Raw genomic sequence first — 18178 nt, 5'->3', positions numbered from 1 at the left:
CCCTACCCCCTGTGCTAAGAGGATGGGGGTGGTTTAAAGGAACCATTTTTTGGTTTCTCGCATAAAACTCGAAAGTTAAGGACTTGACTGGCATATAACAAATTAAAGCTTACATAATTTCCTACAATATTCATTTTACAACTTTTTCCATATCTCCTCTAGTTTTCGAGATATCCGCTCTTGAAGGTGTGACATTTTTGAAAAAAAAACACGTTTGCCACTAATTTTTTTCTATTTCTGCTCTTATAACTTTTTAAAAATCGATGGGAAAAGTCCATGCTGATTATCATCTTATAGAGCATTAAATGTTCTTCAATTTAGTAGGGATGTATAATTTCACATTTTTACGAATTTCCCTAGACCTTTTGCAGCAGCAGAAACTATTTTTACTCCATATGGTCCATATTTTTACTCCATTGATGGAGTGTGTCATCTCCATTATTGCAACAATTGGTCTATAATCGACCAATTGACAAAGGAATTTGGAGGGAATGTTTTAAACAAAATTTTTGACTTTGCAGCTTTGTTGAGACTAGTTAGGAGGAGAACATATCAAAAGGCCCCATTCCTAACTCATGTGCTAAGGGGATGAGGGTGGTTTAAAAGTTGCATTTTTCAGCGTTTTGCATCCACGCTCATATCTTGCGAACAATGCGTTTAACCGACATAACTAACTGTTCAAAAATGAAGCTTGATAAATTCTCTACACATTTTGTTCAGTGGAATTTTGTGATATTCTCAAAAGTTCACGAGATATTCGCTCTTGAAGGTGTGTAATTATTGTTAAATTAACAGGTTTTTATCCGATTTTTTGCTGTTTCAGGGCTCATAACTATTCAACAATGCATCGTTTAAATAAATGCCCATCGTAGGTTTCTAGAGCATTGAATTATTTTTAAAAGGATGTATTATTTCACTATTCCAATTTTTCTTTCCATTGTTATATCAGCTTCAATGTATGGCGTGAAATTTTCATTGCATTGTCTTACAAACATTTCCATCTATACCCTTTTTTGAGCATTCATTGCCTGGACTATATAAATTCTTGGGAAAATATCGGGTATAATGATCTATTAAAATTCCAGGTTTTGATTTTTACTCAAATCCAATCACACTAAACCTCAATTCACATTGTCTCAACAGTTTTCCAACTCAATTATACGTTGAATCAGAAGTTTCTGTTCTGGAATAGCAGAAGGAGGTGTTGTTTAGACTGTTCCGCTCAAAGTATTTTGATATATTAGTTGATTCCACCAAGAACTGCCTTTTAAGTTTCAATTAATGACCTTGATTAATGCAATTATTTTTTCATCAATGAATCAATCACTTTCAGTGAACTCGTTTCTTTATTTAAAACCCCTTCCAAAGAGGAAGGGGTCCTGTGATCTTCCTTCTGGGGAACTTTACAGAATAGAATGTCTAAATAAAATCATTCCAAGACTTCTTTATTACAAATGTTATGTTATTATGTATACCGTATATATTATGTAATTATGAGAAATCTAATCGACATATAATAATATAGATTCACAACACTAGAAGTATTGTTGATAAATAGTGAAATAAATCATGAGATGAGTAGGCTATTCTACTATGAATGAAAAATCTAATGAATAATATGAAAATCTCTTTTAGGCCTATTCACTCAATTAAGTACTCTTATAGGCCTAATCAATTCCTAGATTCGCCACCTATCAAATATTTTTTAATATGACTTATACTTTCGAAGGGTTTGGACCCTTCCATCAATTATGGAAATTAATATAAGTCTACATCCATTGATCCATTTTGAGTTGAGATATCCACCGCCCCCACTCATAACCTGCATCTGATGGTTCTCCCTGTTCGTAGGCTGACTACAGTGAGATTTTTCCTGTGTTCTTTCAGACTTTTACTGAGTCTATCGGCTCTTAGATTCTGTTTTATCCTGAAAAAGTGAACAGAGGAGAAGTGCTTGAATTTTGAGAGTGTTTTGTCAGCGACCTTGGTTGATTCTCGCCTCCTATTCTTAGCCCGGCCTCAATCGAATTAATCCTACCCTTGGCCGTAGTTGCTCCTAGCTTCAACCAACAGTCACTCGTTCTTTTCCACTCTGTCTCCCACATCTCCTTCTATTCATCATTTTGATTCACAAAAATCTAACAATACTTACAAGATTAGACCCAACTTACTACAAGGTGGATCTGTAGAAAATCATTAATCATTTCATTCAGAATTGCATAGGATTTGAGTATAGGTTGGTGACATGCCATTCTGAGTGTTGAGAAATTTGAATAATACACTTTTAATAATTCTTTATTCTTAAACAATACATATAATATTGTAAAATGTTGGAAAAAGAAAAGGTACCTCAAAATTACTCATTAAATTTTATTGTGGAATCGCAGTTTTAATTTATTTAAAATTTTGAAGGCGGTTCGGGCGTTACCTTTTAACATAAGTTATAATTTGATTTTTTATTCATTAATTTTTTGGCAATAACTAAAAAATTTGGGTTGAATCATCATGCATTCGCCCAAAACGGCTTCTGTCCATAAATTAAAAATAAGCATATACCAGAGGTTGCATGTTTGTGTGTAATGTTCATAATTTAATTTCAAGACAAAAAATTATGAATTGAACATTCTGAATTCAATTACAATCTAATCACAAAACCAAACCACCAATTTATATTAGACAATTTCCAAGAATGTTGAAATTTCACTGTTATTGCACGACAATATGTCCACCTTTCTTCTATTTAGAATTTCAAAATCTTTAATAATATCACTTTCGTAGCACATGACACTTTTGAGTTCTATAATAATGATTTACAGAAAACACAGAAACCCTGAAGAAAGGCAACCAAGTTGCCGAAATATGTAAGTTTTAAGTGTTTTTAATGTATGTGTCGTGTATTCTGAATAAATATATTTTTATAATATACTTGAGAATATTTATAAAAAGCTTATAAAAACTTAGTGAACTGATACATAATGGATGAAGCAGTGGATTTTTTTGTATGAATATTGTTCGTCTCTAATAGGAAAATATGTGTATAATTTTAATATCATCTTCTGTAGTGTATGTTAGGATTCTGTCTGAGTATATACACAGTCTGTCTGTAGTTTAATAATCCAAAATAATAATTAGTATTCCGTTTGTAATATACTGTATTGTCTCATCCAAAGAGTGTAGAATGTAACCATTCTTTACATTTTCTTATACATTGTTTTTCATAAGCTGTTATAACACACCTGTTGATCTGCAATCCAACTTTCTCCAAATCAATATTTGATTACCTAATAAAGTTTTATAAAGGAAATGTACATAGCAGCATTTATTTTTAAAACTTTCGTGGATGAAGGAATAAAAAGTACCTACTTGAAAGGTAATTCAAAGACAAATTTGACATTTTGTATTAAATAGTGCTATTTACAAATGAGCATAATTTTATTGATACTGATTGTCTGAACTGAGCAAAAATTATTCGAATGAATCGATAATGAGAAAATGATTGCACTGCGAGGATTTATTACGAAGTAAATGGTAAATCACTATGAGGAGTTATTGAGAGTGGAATGCCATTTCTAAAATCTGAGTTCCATGATAATTTATGTAATAGTAAAATATATTATATTAATTCATATTTCAGAAGTATTCAGTTTCCAGAACTGATTATAGGCCTATATACTGGTGATTATTACACATGCAAATTTAAAAAATTTGCATTTGTCAGAGCACCAAAGACATGCAAGACCAATGCAAGGCCTATTTGCATTCTTTGTATATAGGCTACAGTACTGCTATTGTTATTTTTCGTTAGGGCTACTCTTGAATAGAAAATAGAAATAAAAATCTAAGTATAGATTTATTTATTTATTTTTCAATCACTTGATAATGGCATCATAGCCCTCCAAAACATGTTGCGAGTAAACAATTTTACAAAAGGGTACCTACTACTCTTAGATTTTTATTTTTATTTCTAGTACTGTTATTGTATAAGTCCAAGTATTATTATTATTTCAAGTTCTAATCGTAATATTTATCATTTAAATATGAAAGTAATAAATTTAAAAAAATCATGATATTATCTTGAGAAAGACCATATATCTTCAACCGTCAAAATGATGCCGCTTTGAGGAATTTGATAACATACTAATTTGATAACTCATCTATCCTTGATAGGCTGTTTCAGAGCTAGTAAAAATAGTCATACTACTTAGTGAGGTGATAATTGAAAGTTCAAGGACTGCAAGAATAATTTTATTATGTACTAGCAGGGAGTCATTATGTTTTAATATTATTTAGCATTATGTCCCGTGCTTCGCTACAGGAATTAAAAGATAAGATTATTTTTGTGAAACATTCATAATCTAAATTCTATCAAAATTGTTATAATAGTTTTTGAGATTAGGCCACAACTTGGCATGAAAATTATTGAGTCAAATCATTCGAATAATTAATTGATGTGTTGGAAGTGTTCTGTAGAATATTAGTCTGATTGCAGGGAGTTTTGTAGAATTTTGGGCGGGGCTTAAAAGTCAACCTCGACTTTATTCTTTGGTAATTAATATTTTCCGTTGAAAGTTATCAAATTAGCAGTGATCATGTTATTTTTGATTTTGCTTGATGCAATTAACGAATAAATTCCAAATTAAGTTGATTCAGAATTTGATGACTCTGGTATCCATGGATCTCTTGCTTATTCTGGAATTTTTGGCATAGCCTGCGCTCACTTTTCGTTTCACTTAACCAAAACTGTAAAAGCAGCCAATCCACTGATTCTTTATTACATGAAAGTTCATTCATACATAAGAGTCCATTCATAATAGTTAGTATAACATTTATTGTGGCTGATTTCCCATGTCCTAAACTTTACTATCATAAATATTAAAGTGGGATCAATTTAATGTGAATTTGCATAGATCTGAATAGAGTTTATTCAATCACTTTGTTTATTAACTACCATTATATGATTTCTTTCTTTGATCTTAGCTTGAACCAAAAGCTTAGGGAGGAAAATTTAGATGTAAACTAACATATGTGACTCAATTTAATTTCTATCTAAATTTACAACTTTATTTTTTACTTGTGATCTATTATCAATAGATTTGTCATGTGTCATGTAATGACATCATGAAAGGAAATAGGAGCAGCTGATGGAATATCATGTTTTTTTCGATTTAGTTTTTAGCTGATTTTGAAACATGAAAATATCAGGTTCATTAGCATGAAAGCCTGTTCAATTTCAATCAGGATTAAATTTCATGAGAATTAATCAGAGCAGGGTTTTTTTTTAATAAAAGGCCTCTCTGATTGATTCTAGTGGTCAGTCCGGATTATGAATTAACAGACAGTGCAACTGGCTCTCTCAAGGCCATGGCTGCGTACAAACATGGATCAACAGAGGAACCAATACAACAGAAGCTGAAGAAATTAATCGCATTTCCATCACCTCACAATGAACATTACATTAAACTACCATATGTTTGGAAAGATCGATTTTAAATATTTCTCTTGCTATCATCAGATCACTTTCTGTACATATTCTTCCAGATGTTTCATGAATACTGCAATGTTTTGAAATAAGGTCACCAAATTTCGATCCAATGCAATTCAATTTGGTCACCAAATTTCGATCCAATGCAATTCAATTTGGTCACCAAATTTCGATCCAATGCAATTCAAGATGGCGGCTAAAATGGCGAAAATGTTGTCAAAAACAGGGTTCTTCGAGATTTTCTCAAAAACGGCTCCGACGATTTTGATCAAATTTATACCTGAAATAGTCTTTGATAAGCTCTATCAACTGCCACAAGTCTCATATCTGTAAAAATTCCAGGAGCTCCGCCCCATCTATGCAAAGTTTGATTTTAGATTTCCAATTATCAGGCTTCAGATACAATTTACACAAAAAACTCTAAGTGGAAAAGATTGAGCATGAAAATCTCTACAATTAATGTTCAATAACATTTTCACCGAAAATTTAAAATAAGCTCGTAATTCGAGAAAATGTTATTATTTCAATTGCAAACTGTTGGCAACCGTTGATTCTATTGAATCATTCACTATGAAGAGATAGCAGACTTCGTGTGTCTCCAGCGTTATTGTCCTGTCACCAGCTGGCTTGGATCTTTGAATAGTAGACTTGAGATCCGCGTGTACACTAGCGTCAGGTGATGAATTTTCATAACGGCAAGGAAAGTTGTGTGAGTGCGCCACACCAGATTTTTCATTTGCTCACACCCTCTTACGTTTTCAACAGACTATGGAAACCTTTTTTCTGATCAGCTGCTACTTGAGGGACCAATAATCCTTTCTCAAGGAGCTTCAGCGAATCTTCCCAGAGTTATTATTATTATTTGTAATAAGTATACCGTAACTATTATGTGGGTTGGTAAATTTATATTATTAATTTATATTATTATTTTTATTAGTTGAGACCTGTTCCAAAATAATGTTTTTCGTCGAAAACCCACTGTATTCCTGATTTAATCTAAATCGTTAGAGCCGTTTTCGAGATCCGTCCGACATACATACATATCCACAAACACACATATTCAAACAAAAATTGCTTTCTTAGTATAATTAACTTCAAAGATTATGATTTCATTCAATGAGAGCTTATTCCACATAATAATAACAGCTGGCATCAAAAGTAAAAAATGTCAAACATGATTGAAATTGAGACAGTAGCGATCATCGGCATTATCTTCATCTGATCTCAAGTAACCAAATTATAGTAAGATTCACATCAATGTGTCAGCATTGTTTGAATGGGGAGCATTGATGCTATAAATGAGGAATACTGACAGTCAACGAGCTGTTATGCATATTCTCCAATATTTTTTTCGAAAGCTACCTTCAATTTTTTCAATGTTTGAGAATCTCAATGTTCAACAATCAATGTTTGAGAATAATTGATTCATGGGAAAAGCGCCTTACTTCTATGGAAGATATTCTTACATTAGGAAAAGCAACAATAGCTATTTGGCCGTTTTAATAAATAACCCCTTTCTTTCGCCCAAGTTAAATTTTGGCCGAATTTCCTAATTCTTTGCAAACAGAGTCCACAACGGACACTTCTGAAATTTTAAAAATACCATCCATATAATATCATACTGAATTATTAAAATTTCATCGAAATTGTTTAAGCGGTTTTCGCGATCTGTCGGATATACTATCAAAATTAGTCTTGATAGAATAGGATCAATTGATAGAAGCAACTCCCGTCATAAAAGTTTGTTTTGTGAAAAATAAAAATTATCTATACTCCCAGGAATAGTTCTGATTGAAGCAGCAGTGCCCAATCAATTTATTCTCGATAAATGCATTTTAATAAGTTCTTCAACTTGGTGCCAACCTAATGAAGTCATCTCAACTTGGTGCCAACCTGACAAAATTATTAATTTAGTTGCCAGTTAACAACTGAGGGAGGTACTCTCTCTCTAGATTATAGTTCTATAGTAACATATGATATGGAAATTTCTATTATAATTGAGAGATTCTGAGAAGAAGAACATACATGCTAAAAGACGAACTTTAAACCCTTAAAAACGCCAAAAGATTTCTTAGTGAGCACCTAGGACGTATAAGGAAGCTATATTCCAAGTTTTGTTGCAATCCATCCAGTAGTTTTCCAGAAATCGTGATCAGTGAGTCAGTGAGATAAGAATTTTATAAATATAGAAGATAGATAATTTGCTACATATTATCAATATAATAATTAAAAACATAGAATATTTTTTCTCGAATTGAGCAATTCTATATTCAATACATCACTTGAGCTGGGCGTTAATCTGATAGTGATCTGAAGGTGTGCACTGTGCTGAATTTTTCGGCGGTCAATCACCTGATGTCAGGTGGCAATGGAAATTCGCAATGAATCGACAGTGAAGCTGACAGGATAGGGTAGGATAGGGTAGGGTAGCCGGATGTTGTGACAGGGACTGCCTGCCTGAATACAAACAGTGCACATGAAAAGGTTTCCAATTCAATTCATTCAATCATTCTGGGCCAATTCATAATGTTTGTGCCTGCTGTGCTACTTGAATGAGGAACTTGAATTCTGTACTTCGTACAGTTCCCACACTGTGATGGACCAACACGGATTTTATAAGCATAATAGACCAATACTATATTTTCGAATATCTGAGTACCCTTGTTGAAGAACTGATGAGATGACTGATTAAATTATAATCCAATATAACCGAATTAATATGACTGATTAATAATATCTATTGGCATCGATCATAATAGTTTCAAACAAGGAGAAGGATGTTGTAGTATGCAATTGGACATCATAAATATCTGGTGGTTGATTAGCCTATTATGTGGTGTCAGTGTGTGACACGTTTGTTTGTTTTGGCGTCCCAAATTAAATTGTAATTGTTCCTATCTCCCTAAATACTGGAAAAATTAACTTGACACTTTATTTTATGAATTAAATACATTACATTCATTAATTCTAACAAGTCAACGGTTTTATTAATGTAGCTTAGCCAAGATTTTTTGAAATAGAAGAGGGGTTGACCTGAAATGTTGGGCTCCCTATAGACTTTATCTAGTGAAATCCCCCTCCCCTCCGCTGCGCCATTGATGTAGCCTTCTACAAGTCCAATGCCTGTTGAGGCCCGTTTGTAAGTTATTCAAGTAGGCCTTTATGGGATAAAAGTGTCAATGGAAGGTTTGCTAATTCGTTGGACCCAAAAAACTAGATATGACAAATATTTGTTTCAAGCTACTTTGTAACTCCTTTCAAATGAACAGCTTGCGATTGCAATTATGCTTAAAACTGTCTTCGTCTATAACATTTTTCAATAAAATTATCAACTCTCCCCCTTTGAAGTTTAGTTGTCCTGATTTTGACTTACAATATAATGGCCAACGTAAATAAAACCTCTGCTAATTGAAAAATATGATTATATAAAGCAATATTATAATAGTGTTGTGTTACAGTGAAGGCATCCGCACAGCTTGGGTATGGCTGAGAGGCTGAGAGCTGACAGTCCGTCCACAGCAGCAGCAGCAGCAGCAGCAGCAGCAGCACACCTACAGTCCTACAAAACAATCCTGCTCAGCTCGGAGAAGAGTGTAGTGTGTAGGCCTAGGCCGGAACCCAGTGGGATGCAACCTACAACCCACATCACACTTCATTCAATTGGAACAGACTGTCTCACTCCATCAACTTACTCAAATTCAACATGAAACAAGAGTATAATGTAATTCATTTACAACATTTCCCAGATGCCAATACAGTACTATCTTTTCCCACCAATTTTTATTTACATCAACCTCTACATTTTACATTTTTATAAACCCTATTAGTTAAATTTACTACAATCGAATTCGTTTGCTTGGAAAATTGGCCCGATGTACAGAAATATTATAATAAAAAAATAATAACATCTCGACGATGGTGATAGAGAGGAAATAGGGAGTGCGTAAAAGAAGGAGAGTGTAAGTGTGAGAGAATAAAACACAGATTAATTTGTGTGACAGAGAGATGCATATTTATATGTGATACTTTTTTCTAATACATCAGTCGAATAGTCAATCTAATAGAGCGAGGAGAAAGAGAGAGGAAAAAGAGTGCGAGAGAAATAGATAGATAGTAGAGAGAGAGTGCGAAAGAAGAGTGAAGGAGAGAGGAGGAGTAGTAGAATGACAAAGAAAGAGGGAACGATAGTGAGATATAAAAAGCGAGCGAGAAAGAGTTATACGACGTAATGGTTAGTGAGAAGAGAAAGATGTCCAGAGTTGAAAATGATGCGTCTTTCTCATTGATCGTCTCTCTGTGTCTACTACTACTACAACAACGATAATCATGATAATATCCAACATCACCCTTGCGACCAGCTCGAAGCAGGAAATATTAATTTTAACCCACACATCCTACAAAAAATATCCCCCGACAAAAATCTCTATCTCTCTTTTGAGGAGGTTGAAGATTATTATAATGGTCTTTTTCCTTTCGGATCACAAGCTTCAATAAGACACAAGGCACTGTACAAAATCTAGAATATTTAACAGCGGGGACTCCTGTTCAGAGGACCAGCTATGGAGCTATGGAGATACAGATTAACACATTCAACTTATAACTTTACTACTAGAGGTAGAAACACATTGCAATGCTCAAATTGTCAGCAATGCAGTTGCAGTGGGGCAATGGGCCTCAATAGAACTGCAATATTATCCACACTGGCTAATATAATATGATTTTGCCAGTAGGAATAGGTAAATCAAAATGTTTTGGTAGATCAAATCTATGAATATTATAAACGTAGAGTATTTATATTCCTCTTCTAGAATTCCAAATTTGTTGTTTTCCATATTCCCCACCAATAAGTCATTGTTGGTGAATGCTTCGAACTTTCACATCTGGAAGTATTGTATAATATGCCTCAATTCTCCTAATATCCAACCTTAGGATGAAAACTATTATGATTGAATGAATCTCAATATTCTTATTATTTGTTTCAATGATACATTACAATAATGAAAAGATAATGAAGGAAGCATGCATTCCCTCAAAACTGTTTCAAATTTTTACAGTTAACATTTAGCAATCACTTGAACGAACTTGTTTCAAAAATATGTGTACAAAATTTGAAATTAATTAGTCTGAGAGTCTCAGCTCTAAGCATTTGATATCTTTGAACATCTTGTTCAAAACATGAATTCCAAATTCGAAAATGAATTTCAAATTCCAAATGGGCTTTTATCGTTGAACATACAAACACTAAACTCCTTCAACTGAAATATCCATTATTTTAGTATACCAATCTTGAGGTTGAATTGACTCTAATTGACTTTTTAACAGTTACTTCTTCTTTCATTATTTGACTTGTTACATAATCTCTCTGATTTATAGCTCTTTTCAATTGAAATAATCAGGAAACGGAAACTCCATATCCAGAAGAAAGATGATAATGAAAATTGAATGTATAGGCCTACTTGCCACTTGGGCCTCGATCAAAGCATCACATTCACACAAGTGAGTCCCTACTCCCTACTCCCTACTCCCTAGCACTCTAGTACTCATCTTTAATATATTTTTTACTATTAAAATATTGTTACTATATTTCGAATACGTGATATGTAAATCAGGTATAATCAACTTATATGATTAATTTCAATGGAGTCTGTTGTATTCGAGCAGAGATGCAACTAGGTTGTCTGTGACACGAGCATAGACTTTCTTATCTATTGAATTATCATGAACAGTGTTTTGAGTTATCATATCTGGTGATTTTTGAAGAGTATGAATGAGTCATAAGTCCCCATTACACCGCCATATGTTCGATGATCTACATTATCAGATATTTCACTATTTATATTATCAATGATTTGATGACAACAAACTATTAAATATCTATGATCTGATGTATGGGCATTGATCATGAATATGACTTGTGTAATGGGTTCCTTATATGGAATTTGAATGGATTTTTTTAGTTTTGATATAATTATGTGGCTATGACTGATGCCCAGTCAGGCAGCGACTGGGACAGGGACTAGCAGGTCGGCGACCGGTGACCCGCCTTTATAGGGGCAGAGCAGAGAAAAGTGGGTTGGCAGGCCTGGCTCTGGTGGCTGTGGACTGAGGGAGTGTCAGCCTCGGCTCAGGCTCAGCCGCTCAGCTCAGCTTCGGCAGCAGGCAGAGCAGAGGCCGGATGTTGCCATCTTGAGCGACTTCCGGCGCGGGGAGATGACTACTTGCTTCCGTTCTCACCGCCGCCGGAAGTTCTCCAAGGTCACCCTGGCCCCCTCCCCACCTCTTACACCACCTTTCAATTCTTCTTCATCTTTTTTCTACCTACTCTGCTCACCGGCTCCTATCGACAGCGCATCCAGGGATATCTATTATTATCGGATGAATGGAAAGAACGGACTAGTAGACCGAGCAGGGCACCCAGCCACCCCCTCACCCACTCTTCACCCTCTTCCTCAAGGACCGGTCCCGCTCCCCACTCTGTTCGTTTTCCACCAGTTCAATTTTCATCGGCTGTGGACCTTGCTGGACTGCTGATCAATTTCATACCAACCAATCTCTACTACTTGGCCATTTCCCATTTTACCCAGATTGATAATGGTTGAATCCCATTTCTCAGTAAATGCTTCATTCATTTCACTCACTATAGCCAAGATTTAGAGAGGTAGTATACTGGTTGATTCTCAGGTGTGGCTGGTGTATTAAGGTCAATTAATTAAATAATTGGTTCAATGCACTTGATAACTTTCTATTTTTGTTAATTTAAGACCGATCAAATAACATAGTTCCTTAACTGTAACATCAAAACATAAAACAGTTCAAAGCAGTTTGTTATAGGACGATTGGTTATTTTTTGGAAAAAAATAATTGGGAGTATTTTCATTGAAAAACAATAGCCTACAGGTAAAAAATGCACCTGGTACAGTCCTCATTGCAGCCTAGCATTCCCCAGCCCCTCGATTAAACTGAGAGTTCATCAAATTTCGATAAATCTTCTTTCGTAAGTACAACTTTATCTGGAGGCATACTAGGCTAATCCTAGGAGAAACACACCGTCCCAGGGTCGGCAAAGAACTTACATTGAAAATAATGGAAAGATTCAACCAAGTCAGTTGAACATTGCAAAAAGTGGAGAATCAAAATTAGATTATAATATAAGATCCGTGAGTAATTTTAATAGAACAAAGGAACAGAAAGTATCCATTTTTCTCTATTTGTATTGTAGAAGATGATAATAATAATAAATTCTCTGATTGCCAATGAATTGCAACCAGAGGAGTTTATTGACAAAACATATACATAATTATTATATAATACACTAGCAGGTAACCCGTGTTCCGCAAGGGTCTATTTTAAAACTTTAGAAACTGAAAACTTGGCGTAATAAAATATTGGATAATTGAAAATAGACCTATAAGCATCCTCGGTTAATAAAGAATCTTTATGCAAATTTTCAAATCAATCAGTCCAGTAGTTCAGTTGTGATGATGCGTCAAACATAATTTTCCTACATAATTTCCCGTACGTGTATGAGCCAGCTCTTTCCATTGTTATAGTGTAGGTAGATGATGGATAGATGGATGATTTATCAGTATCTTTTGAACGGTTTGAGAAATCGGTGCGGTTTTCACCATTCATTTTCTCTTGAAATTCTGTATCGAAATCATGTTTCATATGACTACCTGAAAACCGCCTACCTGAAGGTGTCATGTGACTACCTTCCAATTTAAAAAAATGAAGTTGAATTCAAAATGGTGGAACAAAATTTTGATGCGACAGAAAATCAGTTATTTTTATTCGAATAGGATCCCCAATCTTACCTATCATATCTAATGTCCCTTTTTAAAGAAATGTTCAGCTGTTTCTATACAACAACTGGAAACATGACAAATTAAAAACTTGACTTAATGAAATCTTGAAGAACTGAAAATAGGCCTATAACCATCCTCGGTTAATTACGATATATGCAATATTTCAAATTAATCAGTTGAGTAGTTCAGACGTCAAACATTATTTCCTATTCCTTACGTGTATAACTTAAGTCAGTTCTTTCCTTTATTATAGTATAGATAACTAAAGAAGACATAATACTTGAAAACCTCACAGAATCATATTGACTTTTTCAATACATCAATAAATTTTAGAATCGATTAGATCCTCCTAAATTTGAATCAGGCAGCCTTTTGTTTCCCCAATTCCAAACAAAATACCTAAAATATTCGTTACACTCAGAATTTTTGTCTGATAGTACATTATAGCTGAAGAATATAAATTATTACTTATTTTCTTGTGATCTATTCATGTTTTTCTTATGAAATTCCATGATACAGCATGAAGCCTATGTCCAGTGGCGGCTCGTCCTATGTGTTCAATGGTTCATTGAACCCCCAGAATTGAATCAACTTCCTATGAATTTGCAACTCAAATAATTATATTTCCATTTTATACTCATTAAATTACATCACAACATTTTTCATCTACGTAAACTTAATGTCGATGTTTAGCGGCCGGTGCCTGAGAGCCCGGAGTGGCTTGCTTGAAACAGCATCGAATGGAATGACGAGACGGGTGGAGATGGAAAGCAGTGTTCATTTCCCGTTGTGAACCCAAAAACAGGGCTGGGTATGGTAGTGGAATGGAGGAGGGGAATCGGTTTGTTAGCACGGATTTGGTTCACAATCCTGTCTGAACCAAGTTTGCACGAGTTCATCCGAGAGTAGCTGAACCTAGCCGAGGCAAGTGAAGCATTCGGTAAACCTCGGAATGAATAATCGTGAGTATTCGTGATACGGATACAGTGCCATCTTGAACTTGCTTATAACCAATAGATTTAAATTTGGTGGCAGTAAACAGTAAAAAAGCGGTAAACAAGAAGTAGCCTAAGCGTGACGGGTATATACTGTATACAGTTGTGATAGATCTCACTGTACTCTTCGGTATATAAATTTGTTTTGCGTGTAGAAGAATATAGTAATTTCTAGTGTGTTTTGTGTATTCGTGAGTATTTCTAGTGTGTCCATTTTCTTTTAGTAAGAGTGTGAATATATTATTGTGTTACCGTAACAGCATTTTGATGAAGAAATATGAATAAGGTTCAGTATTTGTTAAATACAAACAATATTAATATTGAGGGTAGGTGTAAAATAAAACATAATGGTGACCAACTCCCGAAGTAAAAATCAAACAAGAAAAATATGAACAGGACAAAAAATTTATATTTGTAGAAAATAAGCTCAACCATTGGGGTGTAATTATTATTGATCACGTTTACACTTGATTATGCGCAATACTCTATATCCTATTGACCTTTCTCTCCAATAGATCATGAGGTTGAACCCCCAAGCTAGAATATCACGAGCCGCTACTGCCTATGTCCATTTCATTTTTACTGGTGGGCAAGATTTTACATTAAAAATGATTATTTGATAAAATCCAAGTTCAATTGTAATGAAAACAAATTACTTCGAGAAATAGTTAATACGTTTCGAGGGAAAAAATTAAGAGCAAAATAATTTGGGAGAATTGGGAATCGAACCGAGAAACTCTCGCTCCGAAAGCGAACGCTTTAACATTACGCTACACGGCTCCGTTCGAAAATGATCGTCTTGTAACGACATTATAATTATATAACCTCCTCATAAAAAACACACTTTAGGCCTACAACAATGTAGCCTATGCCGTATGGAACTTCATGTACGGTAGCATGATTGAAATTTGAACATTAATTCTGAAAAATCTAGAAGAAAAATTGAAATTTGGGCTTCGAGGTGCACGAAATTGATATTTTTAGAATTTATGTGCAAAATTTGGAGATCTAAATAATTCCCGTTTTTCCGGTATGCAATCCTCAAGTTGGCATGTTTTGATGCGAACAAACACAACCCTACTCTCTCTTATTATATAGATACAAAAGTTGCTAATACTAAACTTAGTTCTAATTATGATACCCCTCTATAAAAATAATATGTGTCGGGGTAGATAACTATGAGATGCACAATATGAGATGAAATTAATACAAACGTCAAAAATAAAGAAATTCTGAACAGCGAAACCAGTGATTATGAGATTATCCTCTCAGGCCCTGAGGCCCTGACTATAAACTCGGGATATTTACATATATGATAACCTATTTATGTAGTTTGTAACTACTTTGACAGTCCAATGAAATTTAAGAGACTATTCAATCAATCACAAGCTTAGAGAGCATCAAGAGAGCAAAAATTCAGACGTTGACAACCATCGTTGACATTTCAACCAAGATTTCAGACATTTCAATCAAGTAGAAATTTAATCAATCACTAGCCAAGCAATGAGAGAGTATAGTAATTGCGTCCTCACAACTACAGCCAATGAGAGCTGTGAGAATTCAACTAATCACAAGTTAACCAATAAGAGAGAAACAATTATTATTTAGTTATCATGACATCAGCCAAAGGGTGAATTTAGCTAATTACACAGAGAATAGTGATATTTTGGATATATGAGTGCACATCATGTTTCAACGGCGGCCGGCACTCCTGCTCTAAGAAAATAAGAATGAAACTGAAAGCTAATTTGAATATGCAATTAAATTCACTTATGCTAGTAGTTCTGTGAATAGTAGACCTCGCGCAGTTATAAAACACAGTTTCCTCTAATACTGTCCATCAGAGTAAATTCTGTCCTGTACTGTCTGCAAGATATCGGTGTATAAACGACTAATGGCTGTTTGGGTTGTATGGACAATGCTAATAATTTGATGTAAACAGCTATGCTACTATCATCAAAAGCTTACCGAGTTGAAAGTAGAGAAAAGTCGGGAGAAAATACTATGCTACTTCAATTGCATGCGTTATTGCATGCAATCAATAGTTCATTTAATAGTACATAAAAATTGCATTCAATGAGGCATGCAATTAATAGTCCACACAGCAGCTGGTTTTTCACCAAGTTACATTGAGATATTGAATTGCATGCGTCATTGCATGCAATAATTTATAATCCACTCGACAGCTGATTTATGATGAATAATTCTTTAGTCTGTTTTTAGTCTAATATTGGCGTATGAAGGAGGCTCCTTTTCCTCTTATATTATCCTTGAAATGCAAGATTTCCAAAAACCTTGTATATACGTCGACGCGAAATTCAAAAAGTAATATCTGTCAAATTTAATAAAAATCTGTTGCTGCGTTTCGCTGTGAATACGGAACATAAATATAAACATAAAAACATGATAAACATAAATGAAGAGAAATGCAAAAAATCACTTCCCTCGGTCAATTATCAAAAATACAGTATTAGTAAATCGTTCATAATCATCAGTTGATTCTATACACTCAATGAGACAAAAAAATCCTTCTGCAGTATATTTATGCATTTTACCCCTCTTGTCATAATTGTCTTGCCATGTCTGTTTTATCCTCTTGAAAATAAAGAAGATTAATATTTTCCAATATTAATAATTAAATACTTCTGGAAAAAATAATAGCCATGGAATCTGCTATCAGTAAATGAGAAATGTGGAGTGGAGGAATATAGAGACATAATTCTTGAAAATTTCTTCTAGTAAAACACCGATAGGTCTATGGATTGTTTTGAACAAAACAATGCCATCATTATACCCGTATACCATCAAACAAAACCCGTATCCATCCATCCGTCGCTCAGTAGATTTGTCGATAGAACAAAATTATAGAAAAAGAATAAGCATACAATAATGATGTATATTTTATTTTGTGGATTGTCATATTTCAATTGGATGCCTACGTGATTTCCACAGTTTATACCAGTTCAATATCGGTTATGTTCTCAACCAAATTGAGCGTTATTCAAAAGCTATAAAATAAAAGCTTCTGTAATTAGTATAACTTATCTATGATGATATGCTACGTGTGAAGGTCAAGTGATTAGCACTGAAACTAGAATAATAATAAATCGTGATTGGAATAATTGAATACTGTATGAACCAATTTATACGCTAGTGAAGAGAAAACTCAATAGCAAATTTCACATAACCATTAAATTAACTACAGTACTAGATATATCAATGAATCAGAATATGAATGAACCTTTTCCTTAATTGCCAATTTGAAATATTGGACAGTATTATCACTATCATTATTATTGTCAATTTTATTTTGATAGAGATTCCAGTATCATATTAATGAGTTAGAATACATAGAATCTGTGCAAACTGAACCTACAATCAAAGGTCAAACTTCCGAATTACAAATCCGATACATTATTCCATGTATATATCAACCATTGAAGACATTATTTGTCGTTCGAAACGTAATATGAATCGTATTTATTCTAAAAATTTTTTAAAAATAACTGTTCGTATATATGTTAGTGGCTTAAAATATTACTTATGCGATTTTCAACTACTATCAGGTCAATGGCGAATTTGATCCTATCAATAAAAAATTTATATTTTCAAATACAGAAAACCTGATTATAATTTCATCATTTACAATCCATATCCACACATCATAATATCAAACTAATAACTAATACCATATCCTTTCCTAGATTCTTTTATTCGTTTTTTCATAGAAAAACATGATTTTATGAGAAAGAATCAACTCTATTCAGAGGGCAGACCATCTACAATATAAGATGTCACTTTGAAATGCATTTTAAAATATGTTAAGCTGCTGGCTATTGGGACAAATAGAAAAGTGAGCTTTGATACACATTCACTCGAATTTAGACTGTCAGAAT

At 33.9% G+C, this 18178-nt stretch overlaps 1 protein-coding gene across 1 annotated transcript in view; it reads left to right on the top strand.

Moving 5' to 3' along the window:
- The window catches only part of LOC120350543 (dTTP/UTP pyrophosphatase), a 32448-nt gene extending 23189 nt beyond the window's left edge, over positions 1-9259 (top strand). The window contains exon 4 of the mRNA XM_039424371.1: positions 8941-9259. Within this exon, the coding sequence (XP_039280305.1) occupies positions 8941-8980 (40 nt within the window). The 3' untranslated portion in view covers positions 8981-9259. The remainder of the gene's footprint in view (positions 1-8940) is intronic.
- The last annotated feature ends 8919 nt before the right edge of the window (positions 9260-18178 follow it).

The sequence above is a fragment of the Nilaparvata lugens genome, chromosome 3, assembly GCF_014356525.2.
Source record: "Nilaparvata lugens isolate BPH chromosome 3, ASM1435652v1, whole genome shotgun sequence".
NCBI lineage: Eukaryota > Metazoa > Arthropoda > Insecta > Hemiptera > Delphacidae > Nilaparvata > Nilaparvata lugens.
This window is presented reverse-complemented; position numbering and strand designations above follow the sequence as displayed.